The sequence below is a fragment of the Solanum stenotomum genome, chromosome 1, assembly GCF_019186545.1.
Source record: "Solanum stenotomum isolate F172 chromosome 1, ASM1918654v1, whole genome shotgun sequence".
Taxonomy (NCBI): Eukaryota; Viridiplantae; Streptophyta; class Magnoliopsida; order Solanales; family Solanaceae; genus Solanum; species Solanum stenotomum.
In genome coordinates this window covers 9,414,587-9,432,798 of record NC_064282.1, presented here as the reverse complement: position 1 = coordinate 9,432,798, position 18,212 = coordinate 9,414,587, and the positions used below count along the sequence as shown (strand labels likewise).

The window sequence follows — 18,212 nt, the reverse complement described above, 5'->3', positions numbered from 1 at the left end:
TCATTTGACTATCCTCTCTTTTTTGTCTGGGACTGCTCCATACCAAAACAGGAACAATTTAAGAACCTTGGTTGGGTTCTTGTCCCGATCAGAAGCAAAGAAAAAGGTCCATCTGGTGACATGGGTCTTCATTCTTCTGTACAGTCTCCTTGTTTATCGCTTTTTCGTAACTCGTCGAACAGGATGTAAACTGAGAAGATTATCTGTCAGTTTTAAGAATGCTAGTGCAAATTCATAATGATGGGTTGTTACAGCTAGTAAGGCAGGGACTGATACACTATGTAATGAACTTGATATATATCATGTTCAAAGTACCATCCATCACCATCAAGCATGTGTAGTGACGACTTAGGAAAATAAGTTCATCCATTGCTCTATCCCTCCTATCGTATATCTGAAATTGCTTTATACTTTAAACGAAAAGGTGAACAAAAAAAAAGATCTTCCAATCAATATAACAATATTTATATTGCCCAATTCACATCTTTTGAATTTGCCTAAACCTTTTGATGAACATAGTAACAGATGAGATAAAATGTCGATTGGGCTAACCAAGCTTGTAATGCCAAAGACGAAGATATAAATCTCTTTCAATGTGTTTGGATCATAAATAATTAAATACTACTACAAAATCTTTTATTCAATGTATTTGGATCGTTGATACTACTACAAAATCTTTTATAATTTTCAACTGAAAAAAATAATACCTTATCAACTGCAATATAGTTTTTTCCCCAATTTTTTGAGGACAACAATAAAGGGTTTCACATCATTGAATCAAGTTGTTAAGTTAACAAAAGATCAAAAATTTGGCAGAAGTGGGACAATTCATTTTTACAACGTTGTGATAAATTATTATACAGCAGGAAGGTTAATGCTTGATTAATTAAGAAAACATTACGAAAATGAAAATGAAAATGAAATGTCCAAGTTAAATTCATTGATTTCACGCACAATAGCTATTTGCTCTTTAAGGCCATTAATTTAAGGAAGTTAAGACTTAGGCCCCTCATAGTTTTCAAATGTTCCTGGTCGACTTGTATACGTGACAATGCTCTTTATATGGAGCATTAATTCTTTTCACTACCTCTTGTGGGATTAAAGATCCCACCAAGAAAAAAATTGTATAGTACGAAATAACATAAAAACTTTTTCTAAAAATAAAAGATATGAATCCTTTATTCCAATTGTTTCCTTTTTGACAGAAATTGAGAAATAAGAAATATTTCAACATGATTCAATATCATACTAATGTAGTAGTATAGGAACTATTTCGATTTTGGAAAAGTTACAAATTAGAAGAACCCGAGAAATTTTGATTGAATCATGATACAAATTACAAAGAAGAAAAAGATCAACTAATCATTCTATGATAAAAATAGAATAACTGTCAATTTTGTATACATAACGGGTATACACTATACAATCAAATCTAATTTTTTTATGAATTTCTTTTCTAATAGAGGGGTAGGTATTTATTGTTGAGAACTCCAAAACCGAAAAGGCATTTAAAAAAATTTCTAATATGAAATCATAGTCTATATAATTACATTTATGATTTAAGAGTATCCATTAACTATAACTATAGTAGTCCCTTACACAAATTGTCCCGTATACAAGTTGATCATGAACATTTTAAAACTATGAGGGACCCAAGTCTTAACTTCCTTAAATTAATGGCTTCATTTGCGTAGTCTTTTTTTTTGTTTGACCTTTCTCTAGTTTTCTTTCATTTGGTCTGTTTTTCATTCAGGTTTCACCATTCACCTTTCTTGGTTCCCCATGATTCTGTTCCCAGGTTAGGATTCAGTTCTATACCTTTCAAGATTCTTTCCTTCCCTTCAACTTTGCTCGATTACTATATATTTCTTTTGTATTTACTGGGCATTTTCTTAGCTTAATGTTTCTTTTAAGTTGAAACATAAGTGGCCACTGGGGAGGGAGAGCAACTTCAATGGTGATAAAGCTTTCAACTTTAATTCTTCCCAGGAAAATTCCCAAATGGGTTTGTTCAAAACCCTATTTTTCTTCACTTTCTGGTGCTTGTAGAATTCAAAACAATCCAGAATCCAATCAACCCTCTACCAGTTCTTCTGACTTTGTAACCAAGATTCAATTTTTAAAGAATAAGCTTCACCCAGAAACATTAGCCGGTGTTCTTGATTCCACAGCTGATTTGGATTCTTCATTGAAGTTATTCAAATGGGCTTCCCTTCAAAAAAGGTTCCATCACTCTGCTGATACTTATTTTCAAATTATCTTGAAGTTAGGTATGGCTGGGAAAATAGATGAAATTGAAGGATTTTGTAATGAGATGGTAAAGGATAAATGCCCAAATTTTGAACAAGTTCTTTTGGATTTGCTTGATATATTTGTTAGAAATAGTAGGCTTAGTGAGGCTTTATGTGTTCTTTCTTGTATAAATTTGTGTACCTTAAATCCCTCTATATCTGTATTTAATCAATTATTGGGCGCACTTGTCAAGGAAAAGAAAGAATTTAAGGATGTATTGTTCGTATATAAAGAGATTGTGAAAGCTGGAATTGGTCCCAATATTGATACACTTAATTCTCTGATAGAGGCTTTATTTGCTGCTGATCGCGCTGATACTGCATTGGAGCAATACAAACGACTTCATAAGAAAGGTTGTAGTCCTAATGGTAGGACTTTTCAGATAATTATTGGTGAACTTGTTGCAAGGGGTAGAGTGGATGAAGCACTTGTAATTTTAGATGATATGTTTAGAATACGGTGTGAACCAGATTATTCTAGCTTTTACGCTCATATAATTCCTTTTTTTTGTGATATGAATGAATTAGATGTAGTAAGGAGGTTGTTTTCTGTGATGAGAGCGTCTAAGGTTCTTCCGGATTCATCAACTTATGGGGCAATGATAAAGTGTTTGTGTTGGAATCTTCTCGTGGATGATGCTGTAAAACTTGTAGATGAGATGGTGTATAATGATGTTTGGCCAGATGATGATGTGTTCATGAGTATAATAGATGGATTATGTGAATTGAATATGTTGAGTGAAGCTAAGGAGTTTTTGAGTGACAAAGAAGTTGCAAGTGTATTGCCTTACAATGCGCTTCTTGAAGCTATTCTAATTGATGGCAGCTTTAATATGGCAAGAGATCTGTTTGATGAAATGTTTGAGAGAAACATTACAGATCATCGTTCTTGGAATATCATGATTCAATACTTGTGTGGTAATAAAAGGCTGAAAGATGCCTTGAAATATCTTGCTAGAATGATTGTTTCCTCCGTTAGTCTTGATTCATCTACATATTCTGCTCTCATCGTTGGCAACTGCAAATTAGGTAAATGTGAGGATGCTTTGGCATTGTTTCATCAACTTAGCTCCAAATCTGGGTTATTAGATTTGGTATCATACGCTCAACTTATTGAGTGTCTTTGCCAGAAGGAAGAGATTCAAGAAGCCACCGAAGTGTTTTGCTTCATGTCAACAAAGAGATATGCTCTTCAATCGACCTCGTTTGGCAAGCTTATGGATGGACTTTGTGCTAGTGGGTACACAGTTAGAGCAATCAAATTGCTACCAATTGCATATTATTGTGGTACATTGTCTTCTCCTTCTGCTTACAACAGCATAATGCAAGGCCTATTCAGTTTAGGAAGAGCAAGTGGTCTCTTTATGGTGCTCTCGAGAATGGTTGTGGATGGTTGTAAGCTGGATGGGGAAACATATTGCATTCTTATTCAGAGCATGATTTCGCTTGGACATATAGAGAAGTCGGTTCTATTCTTGGATATGATGCTTAGTCAGGGTTTATTACCGAATTCGGAAACACTTTCTAAACTTCTGGAGTATCTGGTGGAAAACACTCAGGTCCACATGATATTTTCTTCAATAGATAAGCTTGTCTCAGAATTTGAAGTTGTTGATTCAGCCATGTACAATATGCTGATAAATAGTCTCTTGAAAGAGGGATACAAAGACAAGGCCTCTTTCTTACTTGATTTAATGTTGGAAAAGGGCTGGGTTCCTGATGCTAGTACTCATGCTTTATTAGTGGGTTCCAGTGTGGAAGATGAAACAGATACTCAAAATCCTTCATGTGACAAATTTGTCACACAGGATAATGTTGGCAATATACTTGCTGAGGGCCTCGGGAAATTTGATGGACATGACTACAGATTATAATACTTAAATTGGGATCTTGTTCCAGCAATCAATTTGGCAGATGCGTGCATAAAGATATATGCGGTGCGGTCTACAAAAATTACGACGTATAAGGGCTTATCTCGTAGTTTTTGCTGATCATCTCTGTTTTCCAAATCATCCATTTGATACCTGCTTCAATTTTGAAGGGCTCATCAATTTTTCAAAGCACACCTAGAAGTAAGTTTTTTCTGTTATTTTATTTCTTGCATTTCTTGTAAGCCCTACACATACTTTGATGTTTTATTAACTCTATAAAGTGAATCATTTTAGTTTTATTTAATTGTTAGTAATCTGAAGATGGCATTACCTTTTCAAAGGGATTATACTGTTTATCATACTTTAGGAAGTTATGTCTTCTGATAGTTAAACTATAAAAGGGAAACTTTATGAATTATGATAGTTCGGAGTTTATCAGAAGATATTCATTTTTCTGTAGTCACTTTACATTTTTAAAATTCAATTACCAGTATGTGATGACATTGCTACATAATCCTTAACAGAAGAAATGTTTCAGAATGTTAAACCACAATTTGATCCATCACTTGCAAATATGAGAACTACCAACTGCAGTTAGAACAGCAGGCTCCCTTCAATTTGCTCTACACCTTTGTGAGATGAAAGTACCACTTAAAATGTAGTAATAATTAAAAATTTAACAGCTACTTTTAAGCCTCTCAATAGCTAAATTGTCTAAATGTGATTTATCACTTCACTTTTGTAGCTTGGTATAAGCAACTGTTTTTCTTGTTATGTTATGCTCAAGCAGTTTGGAGGTGGAAAAGATGTCTGCCACTGTGTCAGTGTCACATGTTGGATTTCTATGTATGATGTAATTCTCACGATGTTTTGCTGCAACTAATAGCTAAATATCAATATCCGTTATGCAGTGACAGTAAAAGCTGGTATAACATCCAGTGTTTAGCATTCCTATCAGCAGCGCTGAACTGTAATATACCTTTCTTTTTCTCTTTTGGCTAAGATCAATTGTAGTATCTGCTCATATCAGTGCCCGTGAATAAGGTTTTTTAATAATTGTGGTGGTTTTCTGAGTCAGGTTACACTGTCATCAATAATACACCAACATATATATACGGGTGTTAGATAACTCTATCCACCAAGACGTAAAGACAGATGAACAGAAATCAGCTAATATTTTTGTCTCTGTTGCAATGCAGGTGAATATTACACAACCAATATCAAAGGTTAATTGTGTCACATGCTGAGCAGCTATGTAGTTGTAGATATTGAGAAATGCTCGATTTAACGAAGCTCAATTCATGTGCGGCTCAGCGCATTTTTCTGTTGGAAGGCACAAGATATGCCCAGCTCTTAACATCCTCTCAATATATGCTCAGGGAAGTTCTAGCTCAGTTAGAAGGAATAAGAAGGAAGATCAGAACACTGCTTAGCTAGTCACTCAAGCTGTGACCGAAATATAGTTAATGTACCCATTTCAATTTCGAGTTGTAAATTTGTTTTATAAGTCCAGACCTTCATAGCGAGTTCCACGATTACTAGCTTTCTCGTTTTAGCTATTTCACAGACCACATCATGTATATAGGGAGCTCACACATTGTACATCGTACGCCAAACACAAATGAGTGAAATACTGTGCCTTTTCTGATATTGTTGCTCATTTCGTGTGATAGTTTAATGTAAAATTGTTGTTTTCCTTGTCAAAACAAGATGACTCAGTTGGTTTGAAAGTTGGTCATCTACATGGATTATCTGGGATCTCCTCAATGCCTTCTGTGGTGTGCACAAGGTGCTCACATGAAGGGCAAAGCTCATAGCGGCAACGATTTATTTTTATCTCTACTTGAATGAACACTTGTTAAAGAAAAGTTTGCAGTCATATTCAACTTTGCATGATTTGGAACTGAAATATTCTGGATTAGTATGATTTTTAAAGGGAAAATAATGGGATACACAAATATATACTAGTTAATTAGTTAATATAGCAATGATTTAATTAAATTATCATTCGCTACGAACTTACCATCATAATTATGTGGCGCACGTCTAGAATTTGTATAATTTGGCTATCAATTGTACAAATTTAGAATTTGCATAAAATTGGTTCCTAATTATATAAATTCAGAATTTGTATATGTTTATCCTATCTTGTATATAATTATTTGGTTATATATTTGATTTGTATATATAAATATATAAATACATAATTTGTATATACCAATTATACAAATGAAAATATTCATAGCAAATAAAACTGTAGTTATGAAACGTAATTAGATAAATTATAGATAATTTATTAAATTTAATCTTTTTGCTAGTTATGAAATTTCTTTTTATCCCAACAGTTTTTCATTGTTAATCATGCACACCAAATGAGTGAGGACTAAATAGACTAAGAGCCTGTTTGGATTGTCTTATAAAATTACTTCTTCCGTTTAATAATAGTTATTCACTATATTAAAAATAGTTGTTCAATAATATTTGCCCAGTTTAGAAAGTTAAGAGATAATTTATCTTTAATGTCTATTTTATCCTTGCTATTAAATATTATTTATCGTCTACAACACATTTTTCAAAGCATTAAATTTGATAAAGTTAAAGGATAATATAGTAATATTATCCCTATTATTTATTAGTATTTATTAAGGGGTGTACCAAGTTAATAATAAACAACTATTGTTGGACAGAACAAGTAACTTTTAAGTCATAAAAATAAAGCCCTTCGGAGACCAACTTTTGGTTTTTAACTTATTTTAAGTCATTTTTAACCTTATCAAATATTTCCTAATTTATTTTAAGTAATTTTTGACTTATTTTAAATTATTTTTATATTTCTCAAAGAAAGTAACAAACTAGTTTAAAAATAAGTTTGACCAACTTTTAATTCAATTCAAACACCCTCTAATACACCCCACTAGAACGGTGTCGTTTGGCTGGAGATCTTTTCTCTCCCTCGTCTTGCTCAACAATCCCCAATATAGAAAACCCTAATTCGAAAACACAGAGAATCCTTTTTCACTCTCCTTCTGCAAAAAAAAAAACCGGATTATCAGAATCTCTCTCACTATATACATGAAGTTGCTCTTCCTTTTCCCCTTTTTCATGTTCCGATTTCAAAAATGACGAAACAAAACTTCCCCAACAGCTCCACCGTCGCCCCTCTCCCCGTCCCTACCACCTGCGGCAACTGCAACGTCGAGGAACGGTGGTTTCTCCACAACGTCCGCCACAGAGGATTATACCGTCGACTTTGCACCAACTGTGTCCTCAGACTCCACATTCAATCGTTTTGTCCCACTTGCTTGCTCGTTTATAACCCTACCCCTCCACCTAACGCGGCCTCAAACGGCCTTGTTTCTTGTTTCAAATGCTATTCGTATTCTCACAATTCCTGTGTGGGTGTCAACCCTTCTCACCCTTACCATTGCCCCCTTTGTGTTAACCCTAATACCCCTCTTTTTTCACTTAAGAAGGGAAGAGAGGTTGGTTTGGGTAATGAGGAGTCTAGGGTTGTTGATATGAAGGCGGCTAAGGTTTTGTTAGCGGCTGCGAAGATTGCTGCTGGGACTGTGACTAAAGCAGCTTTGGCTGCCAGGGTTGAGGCGGAGAGGAGGGCGAAGGAGGCGGCATTTACCAGGAAAAGAGCTAGAGAGGCTTTAGAACATGTGGCTTATCTTACGGCTAGGAATAAGCTGAAGAAGAAGGATGGATTGCAGTTTCCTTCTAATGGCCCGGGATTGGGTTATGGCAATGGGATTAACAGAGGTAGTAATCAATGCCTTAGTATGGTGGTTGCAGCTGTGCCATTGGAGGAGGAGAATGTCATGAATGCGGAGAGGTTGGATGGGTCTTCTGAGGTTTTAGTAGCTTTAAATTCTGTGGACTTGAAAGGGCAGAATCCGATCCTGGGGTTGCCAGGTGAGAATAATGGATCTGCAATGGATGTGGAGATGAATGGGGTAGCAATGGGGACCCCTTCATCTGCTATTAGGGGAGGATTAGTGCAGAATCATACCGGTGCTACTGGAGTTGAGCATGAGAAGTCTGGGGAATTGGTGTGTGAGAATGGCCAAAGGGAGATGATAAACCATGGAATGGTGGCTGTAAAGGATCAGGATCCGCGAATGGTGAATTCCAGTGCTAGGAAGGGGAATGGTAGTCTCCCTCAGCTATAATTGTAGCAGGAAAACTGGTAAGATTAAGGTGGGGTTGAAAAGATGTTGATTTGTGTAATCAAGTTATGATTTTGCATTTACTTGTGTGGTAAATGCCTTTTTCTCAGGTTACTTGGCTCGCAACGGCTAGTGTCTGGGCATTCAATCTATTAGAATGTGAAGACTGGGATATGGTGGTGTGGGTTGTTTTTGTTAGACTAAGGATATTATTCCGTACAGTATTTTATTGTGTAGAGATGTTCTTTGTACTTTTAACTAATGAAAGGTCACTTCCATGCGGTAGTGCTTCCCTAAATCTGCTCAGGCTTGTTTTTTTAGTTTGGTGATCCCTTGCTACATGCTTTCTTACATTATTTTATTGGCATTGATAAAATTGTTGTGCTATTGAGCTTGCTATTAGTGTACTTGAATTGCAGCAAAGTTGCAAGGCATAAGATAAACCTCACCCTCCTTTTATGAATTGCTTTGTTGTAGAAATTTGCTTGAATTTGATTTTAACATCTGAATGTGGAAAGAATGGATGCATTGCATGTTCTTTTGCATCTTTTTGGCATTCGTTTGAGTTGTTTCCTGGATTAAGTATTGGAGTAAATAATAATCTGAACCTAGGAATGTCTACTGAGCAGAAAACTGAATGTGTGTGTTCAAGATGAATTTTAGCCTTATGAAAACTTGTATTCTTGTTTAATTCATATAAACTATTTTTTGCCTTTGCCAATTTGAAGAAATCTATATCTCAAAAGCTCAAAGAAGGATTGTGGAAAGAAGATATATAATTGAAAGGGTGGGCATCATTCTCTGCAAGATGGTTATACCTTTCCATGTACTTGGTGAAGTTACCTCGGAACTAAATCGAGATTCTCTTATTCAGCTCAGGTTGTTACTGGTGATTCGGCGATGTTCTTTTATTTTGTCCTAGCAGAGCATGGCCAAGTAAGATGGTTCCTTCTGTTTATCGTATTGATCCTAAAAGAGATTTTAGAATTTTGGCAGGTTGTAGAGTTTCTCCGGATTTGAATCCTTGGAGTTTTTCTTTTTTAAGTTTCTCCTGAAGGAGGAGAGCACTCTGAATCTTAGTAGTTTCAGAGAGATACTATTAAGATTAGGCAGAGTGTATATAGGAGGTTCCACTTTCCATTTTGGCTGAAATTTCCCTTGTTAAAGTATGGGCGTGTCTATGCTATCAATTGGCCGTATGACTACTGTTAGGTTCGTGTTATAAGAGGTTTCGGTTTCCATTTTAGTTCTAATGTGCTCTTATTCCCAAGCTTTTGTAATATGCGTTAGTGCTTGTTCTGAATGTTTAATCATATCTCTTTGAGTTTCCTCTATTGCACCTTTTCATTCCATATCTGGAGCTATGTTTCATATATTAAGTATTTGGTTGATGATACTGTATCCTTCACTAAATCTCTTTTCTTGTATGACGTTTCTATAAGAGCATTGACACCCAATCCCTCCGTCTCCTAGTTTTAACAATGGAGTCCAGTTAAGAATGACACCTCATATTCTCATCGGGTACATGCATCCTCCATCAATTTATGTATCAGCCAACTCTTCCAGGTTGCCCTCCCATCAATACTTCGGCATTTAGGATGATATAACCTTTGTTTTGCAGCTGCTGGTATCCGATCCCTGATTTCTTATGGTATTAATCTCAATATCACTGACCGCTAGTTCACATCCTTGGGCACCCTTTTTAGTTGACAACAAGGATTGTATCAATAGAATTTTGCATACTCATGCTCCTATTCTTCCTCTCTCCCTTCCAGTTTTCTGTCATTTGGGGATTCATGAAGGGGTATTAGATTCAGTTGAAGTGGATCCGCGAGATCATGCTGTCAATTCTGGGAGAGCTTTTCTCTTTTTATGCGCTCACCATATATACACTCACACTTCATTCTATTTCACCACATCTACATTTTACAAGTTTTTGTTGGCTTAGTCACTCTCTCTTTAATTTCTAGCTGCAATTTGAAATCATGGGTACTCCATTTCCACCATTCTATCCTGGTATTATACATAGATATAATTAAAATTAGTTACAATTAGCAGCTACACTATCCAGTTATTACTTTATTTCAATTTAACAGTGTATTTTCCAATCAGTAGCATAATTTTATGCATTGTATCTATTAGTTATTAGTTATTACCCCTTTCCTCTTTTGTCTCTTCAACTTTGCATATAACCCCAAACTAGCAGCTTTTCCCTCTCTTTTATGGATGACTTTCTTCCTTCTTCGAATTCTCTCCAAATTCAAACTTACAATGCTGTGCGTTCTCTCCCTTGACAAAGCATTGTTGTCATTGGCTCGTTATATTTTACGGAACTTCAGATGAAAGGAATGTTAAAGCATTATTGGTAAAATTGCTTGAAACTTTACAATATTTATTAAAAAAAAAGTAAAAAACTACTATCAAGTAAAAATTGGAAAAAATTTAATAAACTCTATCTAGTTTGAATATATCAAATAAGAATGAATGAAGAAATCTATCATTCTAAAAGCAATGCTAAGAGCAAGCTGAACAAAAAAGCAAATACGCGACAAAGAAAGAGAAATTAAAAGCAAGCTGAACAAAGTAATATAATACAAATAAAATTAGAATTTTCAAAGTTAGTAAATTCTTTTGATAATGTTTCTTGAAAAGACGATATGGGTGGGAAAGAGGTTGAGGTTGGGGTGGGTGGGGTGAAGAGGACGATCTGGTGGGGGTGGAGGAGCGGTTGGGGTTGGGGTGGGTGGGTGTGGAGAGGACGATCTGGTGGGGCGTGGAGGAGCGGTTGGGGTTGCGGTGGGTGGGTGTGGAGAGGACTATCCTATTAAATTAATACAACTTAATGAAAAAATAAATTTATTTTTATGAATTTTATTTTTAATATCAAACTTAACTAGAAAAAGAAAATATTAAGAAAATTATGCGGGACGGCTTGAAGATGAAAAAAAGTTGTTAGGTGAATCGGGGCGAATTAAAAATTTTACGGCTTAAACTCAACCAGCCCCCTCACCTGCACTGCTCCATTGCCATCCCTAAGGACGACTGGGTTGGGTGGGGTTGGTGATGAATTTTTCTTTTAAGAAAAAACTATTATTTGAGTGTAAAATGTCACATGTCATCAAATCAGTGAACGCTTTTTTTTTCTACAAAAGACATCGACAAGTGTAATACACACTTTGTATATTTGGCTGATTATAAAAAAAAAAAGTCAAAAATGACATAACACAACCCTTCTTCGAGTGTAATACACCAACAATGTATATTTGGATGATTGTCAAAAAAATGTAAAAATGACATAGTGCTACCCTACATAAGATGTGTAAAATTAACAAAGGTCAATTAAAATGTCTAAGTGAAATTTGGTGCTAACTTTAAAGGATCACAAATCGATTCAGCCTAAAAATATATTGAATTGTTCTTCTTGAAAAATTTCATAGAAAAGATATTCTTAGATTTATTAAACAGAGTATATTAATAGGGATAAATCAGTCAAAGTGTAAAATTTTCACATTGATAAAAATAGATTAAAAGGATCGTTACATGTCAAATAATAATTGCCTACTCAATCCGTGCAATGTTATAGCTAACATGTTAAGTATTCCAACTAAAGAGTATATAACTATTGTTCCATACCATTATGAAAGACTATATCCTTCTTCTTTCTTTTGTATTTTGCAAATTCAAAGTGACAATAAGATTGCGACTTAAATTTTTTTTTGAAAAAAAAGTTATAGCAATAATAGTTTTGTTGTTACAGATATAATTTTATATATCGAGTATGGTGTATAGTTACTGGTTTAGAATGTCGTATAACTAAATTGATGTATAAGTTAGGGATAAAGGTATGAAAAATACCCTAACTTTGGTCGAATTTGCTGTTGCGATTCTAAACTTTCATGATGACCTATTACCTCCCTAGACTATTTAATACCGTATTTTAAACATATATATTTGCCTACGTGGACATAAAAAATAATGTAAAATTATAAATAATAATGTGTCCACGTGGGCACATATATACCTTTAAAATACACTATTAAATAGTTCAGGGGGTAAAAAATATGGTATTAAATAGTCTAGGGAGGTAATAGGTCCTCATGAAAGTTTAGTATCGCAACAATAAATTTGACCAAAGTTGGGGTGTTTTTAAGACCCTTATCCCTATAAGTTATGATAGAATCTATGTATTATTTTTATGTAGAACTAAAGATAGAATTAATAACTACTACATAAATATTTTAATTTTGCATAACTAATTTCTGCATTATTAATACATTCATTTACTTAATGCATGCAGTGATATAAAAATTAGTTCCGCAAGATTATTGATGACCAAAAAAAATTAGTGACACAAGTTTTGTAACTAAGCAAAAAAATTCGTCGCTAACTATGTTTAACAACAGATTATCAAAAGAATTTGTTAGCTACAAACAATATAATAATGAATTAACGATGAAGTTCATAACTAATTCTAATTTATTTCTTTTTATAAAGATTTGTGTATTAATTTTTCATCTTCCAACTTCGTACAGTAATAAGTATATATATATTGAATTCATAGTCCGGAGCTAAAATGACAAGAAAATTAGCTAAATTTTTTAAAAGGGTAATAAAATTGAGTTGAGAACCAAAAGAGCAACATTTAAACGGTCTAACAAACACCGTCTAAATAAGCCTTACTCTTTTTTCCCTAATTTAGACAATGTTTATTAGACCGTTTAAATGTTGCCCTTTGATTCTCAACTCAATTTTATAGCCCTTTTAAAATTTTTGGCTAATTTTCTTGACCTTTTGGCTCCGGATTCGTTATACTGATTTTATCCCACCTTTTGTATGAGATAGGAGTAACATATTCTGCATTTAATATTAAAAAGGTGCAATAAAAATTTTGTGAAACTAAATAGTACTCCCTTTGTTTTAATTTATGTGATACTTTTCATTTTTTGAGAGTCAAATAGTTTAAGTTTGATCGAAAATTTACGCATTAAATCTTCAATTTTTTTGAAATGAAATTTATATATTTGTAAACTATGTAAAAAATACTATAAGTCACAATAATTAATAATTAAAAATATTTTAAAAATCTATGAAATATTTATAGTTAAAAATAAATTTGTTTGAATTTCAAAATCTGAAAGTGTGACATAAAATAAAAATGTAGGGAGTAGATATTACCAAANGTACTCCCTTTGTTTTAATTTATGTGATACTTTTCATTTTTTGAGAGTCAAATAGTTTAAGTTTGATCGAAAATTTACGCATTAAATCTTCAATTTTTTTGAAATGAAATTTATATATTTGTAAACTATGTAAAAAATACTATAAGTCACAATAATTGATAATTAAAAATATTTTAAAAATCTATAAAAAAATTTTAGTTAAAGATAAATTTGTTTGAATTTTAAAATCTGAAAGTGTCACATAAAATGAAAACGTAGGGAGTCGATATTACCAAATGAAAAAAAAAACATATTAGATTTTTAAATTTTTTTCTTTATCCTACTGATGACACGTTGAATCCAAATGTAAAATAAAAAAGGCAAGTGACATCATGAGAGGACAGTGAACCTATAATATACAGTGTAGTTATACGGACAAACCAAATTGACCACAAAAAAAGGAGTAAAAACACTATTTTTTTCTCAAGAAAAGTCTAAGAAAAAGTAGAGCAAAATCATATCTACTTATTCGGTTCACTTTTATTTGTTACTTATTTCTAAAGTACATTTTTATTTTTACTTGTCACTTTTGACATATAAAAAATATATAATTATTTTTTCTATATTTTACCCTTAGTATTAAATAGTTTTTCTCTAAATCATTTTTCAAGATCTAATACTAAATATCATTTAACAGATATAATTTAGTAAAATATTTATACCAATAATTATTTTCTTAATTTTTGGTATAGCATCACAATTCGTCTTAGAAGTAGTTTCACAAGATTATGGTGATTTTAATTTACTTCCTTTCAGAAATTGATACTTTATGTTTTTCTTTTTCATTATTATTAGACAATTCATTTCCTTGTGGTAGAATTGCATTGCAACTGCTAAAGACTACTCTTTTTTCACACCATTTTAGGAATTGTCTAGCTAAAAGAAAGTAGGTACATAGGAGTACAAAGAAAGAAATGTATTTCCAATGTCAATGATGATACAAAAATATTGAAAGAGGTAGCAAATCACTGCACGATAACATGTGTCGTCAGCAATTCCTACTCTAGCTAGCTACAGAGATACCAACAAGGCATCCATCATCAAAATACTTATTTGGGAACCAAGTGCTCCCAAATGTACACAACAATTGATATGATTTAAATTTAAATTGAGTCCACTAACAAGGCGATAATGTGAGGTTTTAGTACTTTTTCAGGATGAGTATATCCATCTTGATTGTGCTTGTAAGTGACATCAATAATGCGAGCAAGATTGAGAATACGTGTGAGAATCTTTGTAGACACAGGAGTTGGTTGAAGGATTCCTTCATTTACATCCTTCCATGCTGTCTCAGCCATTTCTTGAAATTTGTCCATTGCTACTTCTGTTGATACACCATAATCCCTCATATAACACTCAATTCCAGTGGCAATCTGACCTCTACCCTTCTCAACTTCATAGGTGGCTATGTCATCAATGACCCGACATAAGGTCACATTGGCTTCAAGGATTTTAGGGTTCTTAGCCAACCATTCAAAATCTTCCTTGGTAGCAGATTTCATGCCCAAGTAGGATGTTGTCGTAAGCAAGTAATAAGTGCTAGTAGCTAATGCATTGCTAAGATACTCAGAAACAGGTGGCATATATCCTTCAATGAACCATTTTGCTTCCACGAAGTAGTTTCTCACAATTTCTTTCATCTGTCAATAACGAGCAAAGACATTAAACCATCAGTACATATTCAAAAAAGATAGAGACAAAAATTAGGAGAGCTAGAAGCTACTCAATAGGTTGAAAAACTGATTAATTTTGAGTTAACTAGTATAAGTGACGATTCATACTCTTTCTTTTGCATATTGAACAACGTCAGATCTGCCATCGTTTGACAGCTCTGTTTCATAATCGTTGTAGAGATCTAAAAGTGCTTTGTAACTGATTTTCATGTACTCCGGAAGCCGATCAATTTGGCTGATATCCCACCTAATAAATGAAAAAGCAAATGAATTTGATAAGTTTATCAATTCAGCATAACATACATCATAGGAAGAAGGAGAAATGTCTCATGTCTGGTGTATGATATGACGTCTAGTCATGTCTCCAATTACAAATAGTAGTCAAAACTTCAAAAATTGTACAAAAATATGTTGTTTGATATGGTTTTTTCCCTACTTTATGCAATCATCTAATTAAATCATAACAGAAGTAGTTCGTACCTCTGTATGGCATCGGTGTAGACCTCAAGTTCTTTTACAACGCCATAGGCATCGAATGTGTCATCTACGATTGAAATCATTGCTATAGTCTTAGCAAGAATGACACGAGCCTGAGAATACTGAGGTTCAGCATACACTCCCATCGTCCAAAAGTAGCACTCAACTGCTCTATCCCTAGCATATGGAAGTGTTTTCACAAAATCCAAATCTTTCCACCACCTATAAAGTAAGTTTCAACATATCAGATTCTGAGAGACACAAATAATAGTAGTAATTTATTTCATCTAAATTACTAGCGTACCTTGATACTTCGCTTAGTTCTTGTTTATGCAACATCTGAAGTAAGTTGAAATCCAGTTTTGCAAATCGAAGCAACACATCATTCTTGAATTCCTCCTCTTCGTATATGGAGATGAAGTAGCGTGTCTCGACTCTTGGAATGCTCTTATGAAGAGATTGCTCAAGGGCATGTGTCACTTGCTTACCCAGTGGTGACTTCAAATGTGGAGTTGCAGATTCAAGATGAGCAGTGGAGAAAGCAAGTGCCTCTTCTAGGATGTCTTCTCCATGAGTCCTTACGTGTGAAGCTTCGTATAAGTTCAAAAGACCTTTGATGTCATTGCAAAGAGATCCATTGAATTTGCCGTTTGAATCTTGGAATCTGCTGAAAATTTCTGGTTCAAATCGAAGACAAAAAATTAGTCCTAGTAGGAAAACAGAATTAAATTAATAGATTAAATAGAGCTTGATAGATATATTACTTGGAGAGATATTGTAGCCATGTTGTCTTAGGATTCGAAATTGAAGGGATAGAGTGCATAAATTATTGTATTCATGAGCCTCAAAGTTAGGATCAATGTTAAAAATGTGGAGGTCCAACATGTCGTCTATTTGTTTTTCAAAGTGATAGGCAATTCCAAGGCGTTCAACAATATCAATGAGATTCAACTTTTCAGCCAATGTATTTCCTGACATTAATATACTCCTTGTTTGTTCCTTCAAAGTTTCAATCTCTTCAACATACTTTTCAGCAACCTGCAAATATATTTAAAAAGAATATGCATGTCAGAAATGAATCTCCTTAACAAGATAAGAAAGACACGTACAAAATAGATAGATACATACCTTATTGTCAAGGGAAAATGAATGGAAACGATCACCCCAAAGACTTGGAGAGAAGTCAGCAACAGGGCGAACAATCTCCTCCTCCTCTTCGTAGTTACTCATTATTGCAACAGCTGGGGCCATTTAAGCTTGTGGAAAAACAGAGAATTTCCTTTTCTTTTGTTTGTTATGTTTCCTTTTAGTAGAGAATTGAACAAATGATGATGGAATTGTAAGAGAAGGAAATGAGTATTTATAATGAATGAATGAATGGAGAGCGCCTCTGTCACAGCCATCTTTCACAATTGGAATTCTTTATAATACTATACTGTAGAAGGCGGTTGCCTCACTTGACTATATTACTGATAACTTCTCACTCACTAGCTGCGAAATTTAATATATATACATATAAAAATTGATCTATGATTTTCTTGAGGACAAGTGTTTAATAATTGGTCATCTTTTACAATTTGTGGCTACATAACTGGGTCTATAGATATTTTAATAGACCTTAATAATATGACAACGTGATTTTTTTTATTTTTTGGATTAGACTTGTAATATACTTGCAGCATACAACTTTAATTTATCACAATCTGTGTATCTAAGTTCTTTGTGAACAACATGCCTTTTCTTCAACAGTAAAACCTCTTAAATTAATATTCGGTTAATTAATAACCTCTCTTACATAATACTCCCTCCGTTTCAAAAAGATTGGTCTGGTTTGACTTGGCATGAAGTTTAAGAAATTAAAAAAGACTTTTGAATCTTGTGGTCCTAAATTAAAGTTATGTTAAATGTACACAATTGCCCTTAATCTTGTGGTCTTAAACATGCCACGTGGAAAACAAAAAGTAAAATGTTACCAAAAAAGGAAAGAGGTCATTTTTTTGAAACTGACTAAAAAGGAAATGAGGTCATTCTTTGTGAAACGGAGGGAGTAATTTTTTTTCCATCCTGACTTGAGTCAATAAATTTTTTTTACTCATTTCGATAAGATAATATATTTTTAGAAGATCCCTATATAAATATATGATTCCGTTAATATTATAAATTAATTATTCGTTAAAAGTACAAATATATACAAGACAATTATAGTGAAACATGATTCTATTGTGATCTATATTTTGTTAAAATTTAAATTTCTTTGAAGCTCATCTCTAATTTTTCTTATTGCATCCAAAAATTTTGGCGTTGTCTTTTCGAACTGCATCATAAAATAGTGAAGAGTTCTAAATGTGATCGATAAGTGTTTCCTTACCCGTAACTGGTTTCAAAGAAATTGTATCATCTTTTACTTTATCATCAACATTATTTTTTTCAATGGTATCCACAATTTTTTCTAAGCTCTAGATGTCTGAACGTGTATCATTTTCATTCATCCAACATGTTATTAACACCC

At 33.5% G+C, this 18,212-nt stretch overlaps 3 protein-coding genes across 6 annotated transcripts; 2 read left to right on the top strand and 1 right to left on the bottom strand.

The window, feature by feature from the left end:
* Positions 1-1,718: 1,718 nt before the first annotated feature.
* Positions 1,719-5,833, top strand: LOC125851958 (pentatricopeptide repeat-containing protein At1g63330-like). 2 transcript variants are annotated; one of them, XM_049531697.1, is made up of 2 exons: positions 1,719-4,363; positions 5,362-5,833. In XM_049531697.1, the coding sequence occupies exon 1, from the start codon at positions 1,955-1,957 to the stop codon at positions 4,163-4,165; it is 2,211 nt and encodes a 736-aa protein (XP_049387654.1). In that variant the 5' UTR covers positions 1,719-1,954; the 3' UTR covers positions 4,166-4,363; positions 5,362-5,833. The 2 variants fall into 2 exon arrangements, with proteins under 2 accessions (XP_049387654.1, XP_049387660.1); XM_049531703.1 differs by lacking the exon at positions 5,362-5,833 and adding an exon at positions 5,074-5,248.
* A 1,264-nt stretch (positions 5,834-7,097) lies between these two features.
* LOC125841903 (uncharacterized) lies at positions 7,098-9,684 on the top strand. Of its 3 annotated transcripts, XR_007443846.1 has the most exons (3): positions 7,098-8,354; positions 9,063-9,213; positions 9,331-9,684. XR_007443846.1 is itself a non-coding variant. In XM_049521104.1 (2 exons), the coding sequence occupies exon 1, from the start codon at positions 7,282-7,284 to the stop codon at positions 8,335-8,337; it is 1,056 nt and encodes a 351-aa protein (XP_049377061.1). In that variant the 5' UTR covers positions 7,098-7,281; the 3' UTR covers positions 8,338-8,354; positions 9,063-9,684. The 3 variants fall into 3 exon arrangements, 2 of the variants coding, with proteins under 2 accessions (XP_049377061.1, XP_049377052.1); XM_049521104.1 differs by having other exon boundaries at positions 9,063-9,684; XM_049521095.1 differs by lacking the exons at positions 9,063-9,213; positions 9,331-9,684 and adding an exon at positions 8,445-8,653.
* Positions 9,685-14,598: 4,914 nt separating this feature from the next.
* On the bottom strand, positions 14,599-16,954 carry LOC125876766 (sesquiterpene synthase 31). Its single transcript, XM_049558012.1, has 6 exons — positions 16,832-16,954; positions 16,468-16,741; positions 16,008-16,380; positions 15,707-15,925; positions 15,335-15,473; positions 14,599-15,193 (listed from the first exon to the last, which is right to left on the bottom strand). The coding sequence occupies exons 1-6, from the start codon at positions 16,952-16,954 to the stop codon at positions 14,657-14,659; spliced, it is 1,665 nt and encodes a 554-aa protein (XP_049413969.1). The 3' UTR covers positions 14,599-14,656.
* Between the last annotated feature and the right edge of the window lie 1,258 nt (positions 16,955-18,212).

What these genes read in the sequence shown, in the direction of transcription:
- LOC125851958 (XM_049531697.1), top strand. Translation starts at nt 1,955, where the DNA reads ATGGTGATAAAGCTTTCAACTTTAATTCTTCCCAGGAAAATTCCCAAA.
- LOC125841903 (XM_049521104.1), top strand. Translation starts at nt 7,282, where the DNA reads ATGACGAAACAAAACTTCCCCAACAGCTCCACCGTCGCCCCTCTCCCC.
- LOC125876766 (XM_049558012.1), bottom strand. Translation starts at nt 16,954, where the DNA reads ATGGCCCCAGCTGTTGCAATAATGAGTAACTACGAAGAGGAGGAGGAG. An exon ending in CATTTTCCCTTGACAATAAG is followed by an intron (nt 16,742 to 16,831) that starts GTATGTATCTAT and finishes ATATATTTGCAG; the next exon opens with GTTGCTGAAAAGTATGTTGA. An exon ending in TACACCGATGCCATACAGAG is followed by an intron (nt 15,474 to 15,706) that starts GTACGAACTACT and finishes TTCATTTATTAG; the next exon opens with GTGGGATATCAGCCAAATTG.